At 43.9% G+C, this 4826-nt stretch overlaps 1 protein-coding gene across 1 annotated transcript in view; it reads left to right on the top strand.

The window, feature by feature from the left end:
- The first annotated feature begins 63 nt into the window (after positions 1-63).
- The window catches only part of xpc (xeroderma pigmentosum, complementation group C), a 55453-nt gene continuing 50690 nt past the window's right edge, over positions 64-4826 (top strand). Inside the window, exon 1 of the mRNA XM_048548140.2 lies at positions 64-373. Within this exon, the coding sequence (XP_048404097.1) occupies positions 244-373 (130 nt within the window). The 5' untranslated portion in view covers positions 64-243. The remainder of the gene's footprint in view (positions 374-4826) is intronic.

The following is a 4826-nucleotide window of genomic DNA, read 5'->3' as shown; positions in this document are numbered from 1 at the left end:
CGCGCCCCGCAGCGGCCGGGAGGAGGAGGAGGAGCGGGTGACTGGCGCGTGCGCGGTGCGGCGGGAAGGTGAGAGTGGGGATCAGTGCCCAGCTCTGGGCACATCTCTCCGCCTCCTTTTCTAACCTCCCCCCGCCCCCTTCTTCCGGGGGAAGCTGCTGTTGTATAACCCTGTTTTATAACAGGCGGCTGGAGAGCATCTGAGATTGACTGCACCTTTCCTCAAGTTACAGGAGGCGCGAACATGGCCAAAAGGAAAGGGTCAAAAACCCAAAGCTCAACCCAGGCTACCTGCAAAAGATTGAAGAAGGACTGCAGCAGAACTAAACCTGTCAGAGAGGGCCCAGTGAAGTGTGCAAAGCAGCTGCCTCCTGGTAACTATGCCTCAAGTTGCTTTTCCTCTTCATGCAGTGACTAATTTACAAACACTTTTAACCAAATGCAATGCAATCAGCCTCTGCCATCGTTCAGACCTTTACCATCCACCGCAGGAGTCATGATCATCAAGAACAAAACCAAAAGAGCTGCAGGTGCTGAGCTTTTCCAGCAGCTGAAAGCAGAAGTTGCTGGAAGAGCTCAGCAGGCCTGGCAGCGCCCGTGAAGGAGAAAGCAGAGTTTAGGGTCCGCTGACCCTTCCTCAGAACTGGAGGCCTCATAATCGTTAGCTGTGGTTGCTTTGGCACCTCTTGATTAGATGAGATTCCCTACAGCGTGGAAACAGGCCCTTCGGCCCAACGAGTCCACACCTCCTGAGAAAGGGGCTATATTTATACAGCACTTTTCATGGCCTCAAGGTGGTAGGAGATTGAAATTGCTGGTGAAACTCAGCAGGTCTGTCAGCATCTGTGCAGAGAAAGCAGAGTTAACGTTTCAAGTCCAGTGATCCTTCTTCAGAACACGGACTCCAAATGTTAACTCTGCCTCCTCTCCACACATGCTGCCAGACCCCCTACATTTCTCCAGCAATTCCTGTTGTTTCAGATTTTCAGCAAATGCCATTCTTTGTTTTATCATAGTAGAAGATTGAATTGGTGTAGAAAATTATGGCCCAGAGATAATGTTTTTTTTAAATCATTCAAATATAGACAGAGGTAGTAATGTTCCAAAGGATAGAAAGAGGGGGATAATGGTTCTTGATCCATGTTCAAGTCCCACCTGTCCTGGAGGATGCCATTACATCTCCAGGCAGTTTGATTACAAACAACAAGAGATCTATTTGGAGACTATGGTAACAAACTGAAGCTGGATGAACACAGCAGGCCAAGCAGCATCTTAGGAGCACAAAAGCTGATGTTTTGGGCCTAGACCTTTGGAGGCTATCTTTGATTCATTATAGTCACGTACCTAATTACAGTGAAATGTTTTGTTTTGCATGTGGTACAGGCAGATCATAGCAAACAAAGATATAAAAATCACAAGCTGCTTAGACAGAGCGAGAGCCTTTTTCCTAGGGTGATGACAGCGAGCACGAGGGGGCATAGCTTTAAATTGAGGGGTCAAAGATATAGGACAGATGTCACAGGTAGTTTCTTTACTCAGAGAGTAGTAAGGGAATGGAATGCTTTGCCTGAAACGGTAGTAGATTCGCCAACTTTAAGTACATTTAAGTCGTCATTGGACAAGCATATGGATGTACATGGAATAGTGTAGGTTAGATGGGCTTGAGATCGGTATGACAGGTCGGCACAACATCGAGGGCCGAAGGGCCTGTACTGTGCTGTAATGTTCTATGTTCTATGAGGCACAGGAGGTCACAGCCACATTAGAAGGTGCACAAAAGCAACACCAACATTATTGGAGGCTTGAGAGGTCCACTCAGCAGTCTGATAACATCAGGGAAGAAGCTGTTCTTGAACCTGTTGGTGTGTGCTTTCAACTTCAGTATTTTCTGCCTGACAGGGGAGTTTGGAAGAGAGCATTACCCTTTTCCATGGCAATGACAAGAGTAAGTGGAGCCCATGGCTACAATGTGTGACTGACAAGTACAAATCTGAACAACACTTTTAGAAGCTTAGAAAGGGGGAAGATGTTCTGTTTCAAAGTGTGGAGCTGGATGAACACAGCAGGCCCAGCAGCATCTCAGGAGCACAAAAGTTGACGTTTCGGGCCTAGACCCTTCATCAGAAAAGCTTTTGTGCTCCTGAGATGCTGCTGGGCCTGCTGTGTTCATCCAGCCTCACATTTTATTATCTTGGATTCTCCAGCATCTGCAGTTCCCATTATCTCAGATGTTCTGTATCAGTCTGATTTCAGACCAAAGGAGAAGGCATTGATGGATTCAATTCTGGGGAATGAGGTGCATCTAATTTTATTGAAGGAGGGCTTTGTAAAATTCATTTTTGGGATGTGATTGTTGCTGGCTAGACCAGCATTTATTACCCATTGTAAATGCCCTTGTGATTGTGGTGATGAGCTACCTTCTAGAACCGTTGTAGCCCACGTGCTGTAGGTAGAGTCTCGATGCTTAATTGGGATGGAATTCCTTGGATTTTGACTCAGTGACTCTGGCGGAGCAGCAATATTTTCTAAGTCTGATGATAAGTGGTTTGGAGGGGAAATTGCTGGTGGAGATGCAGCATTTAGGGGACAGTGATTGTCGTATCGTCAGTTTTTACGTGGCCCAGGCGCTCTGGAGGCTCAGCGTTGGCACGGACTTGGTGGAAAAACTATAATTCAAGTACGTTTTTGAAAAAAACCTTATTTACTCTTTCATGTAAATGAACTGACATTTTATTATTCTTTCAGGTCTGTAACACGTACTTATGTAACTGTACCTAGGTTCCTCTAACATAAGGTGGTGCCAAAGTGGTGACAATACAAAGTTTTCACTTCACTCAGTCACATGCCCGTGACAATAAAACCAATTCAATTCAATTTATGTCAGCGACAGAGTAGAGATAGTTAATTGGTAACTCTCTTTACTCTGTCACTGGCATAAATACATTCAGCCTAAAATAAAGAAGTTTTTGTAAAAAGTACTGGAATCATAGTCTGTTTACCAAGTCCATGCCAACATTGAGCCTCCAGAGAGACCAGACCGTGTAAAAACTAATGATACGACAATCAGTGACCCCTAAATGCTGCATCTCCAAGTTGGACACAGCCTTAAAATTAGGTGGGGTAAATTTAAAACTGAAACGAGATGACATTTCTTCAGCCAGAGTGTGGTGGGCTTGTGGAATTCATTGCCGCAGAGTGCAGTGGAGGCCGGGACGTTGGATGCCTTCAAGGCAGAGATTGACAAATTCTTGATCTCAGAAGGAATCAAGGGCTACGGGGAGAGTGCAGTGAAGTGGAGTTGAAATGCCCATCAGCCATGATTTAAATGGCGGAGTGGACTTGATGGGCCGAACGGCCTTACTTCCACTCCTATGTCTTATGGTCTAAGTTCCCTCCAAGCCACTCATCATCAAGACTTAGAAGCATATCACTGCTCCTCCAGTATCACTGAGTCAAAATCCTGGAATTCTGTCCCACATAAGCATTGAGCGCCTACTACAGCACACGAGCTACAACAGTTTCAGAAGGTAGCTCATCACCACAATCTCAAGGGCATTTAGGACGGCCGATTAAATGCTGGTCAAGCCAGCGACGGCCACATCCCATAAATGAATTTTACAGAGTCCTCCTTTCATAAAATTTCAGTGAGTTGGGAAAGGATCTAGCTCAGGTAAATTGGAATTGAAGGTTGGCAGGCAAAACAGTTGTGGAAGAACTGCCTTTAAAGAAAACATCAGCTTTTGTGCTCCTGAGATGCTGCTTGGCCTGCTGTGTTCATCCAGCTCCACACTTTGTTATCTCAGCTTTAGTACAGTCAAGGTTATATTCTCAGGAGGGGGAGAGGTAGAATAACCAGTCCAGTGTTTCCTGGATGTTATATCTGAGCTGGAACAGAAAAGGAACATGTGATTTATATCAGAATGATGATACAAGTAAGAAACAGGTTTAATATAAAAAGTTCACAGGCGAGGTAAAAAAGGAGGCTGATAGCTAATATAAAAGGGAATCTAAAAGTTTTACATAAATTTATAAATACTGACAGGATGGTACATGGAGGAATGGGGCCAGTTATGGACCAAAATAAAATTTACACATGGAAGCAAGAGCATGGTGGAGATATTAAATGAATATTTTACATTTGTCATTACTGAGGAAGCAGATGCTGTACAAGTCAAAGTGAAAGAGGAGGGAGTTGAGATTCAGAAAGAAACAGTGCGTGCTGGAGAAACTCCCCAGATCTGGTAGTGTTTGTTGAGAGAGAAATGTAAGTAATGTTTTTCCAAAGAAGAGTCATACTGGACTCAACGTTAAATTTGTTTATCTTTATACAGATGCTGCCAGACCTGTTGAGTTTTTCCAGCAATTTCTGTGTTTGTTTCAGATTTCCAGCATTTGCAGTATTTCGCTTAAAGTGGAGATTCTGTATGGACTAAAAATTGAGAAAGGTGAGCTACTAGAAGGACTGAGTCTACTTAAAATTCTTTGGACACTGAGACCCAATCAGATGTGCTTAAGACGACTGAGAAAGTAAGGATGGAAATTGCAAAAGCACTGGGCATAGTTTTCCAATCTTTGGTAGACGTGGGGTAACACCGGAAGACTGGAAAATTACAAACATTACACACATCTTCAAAACCTTAAGCTCAGGTACAGTAGGTCAGCCGGTGGTGGGAAATCTGTACAGAAATAATAATCCAGGACAAAATCAACAATTCTTGGACAAATGTGGTTGAACTAAAGAAAGCCAGCTTGGATTTTAAAGTAAATGTTGTTTATCTAACTTGTTTCAATTTTTGGCAAAGTAAAAGAGAGGGTTGACGTAGTCTA

This window comes from Stegostoma tigrinum, chromosome 11, assembly GCF_030684315.1.
Source record: "Stegostoma tigrinum isolate sSteTig4 chromosome 11, sSteTig4.hap1, whole genome shotgun sequence".
NCBI lineage: Eukaryota > Metazoa > Chordata > Chondrichthyes > Orectolobiformes > Stegostomatidae > Stegostoma > Stegostoma tigrinum.
The sequence above is the reverse complement of the archived record's forward strand: the minus strand, read 5'-3'. Positions and strand labels throughout refer to the sequence as shown.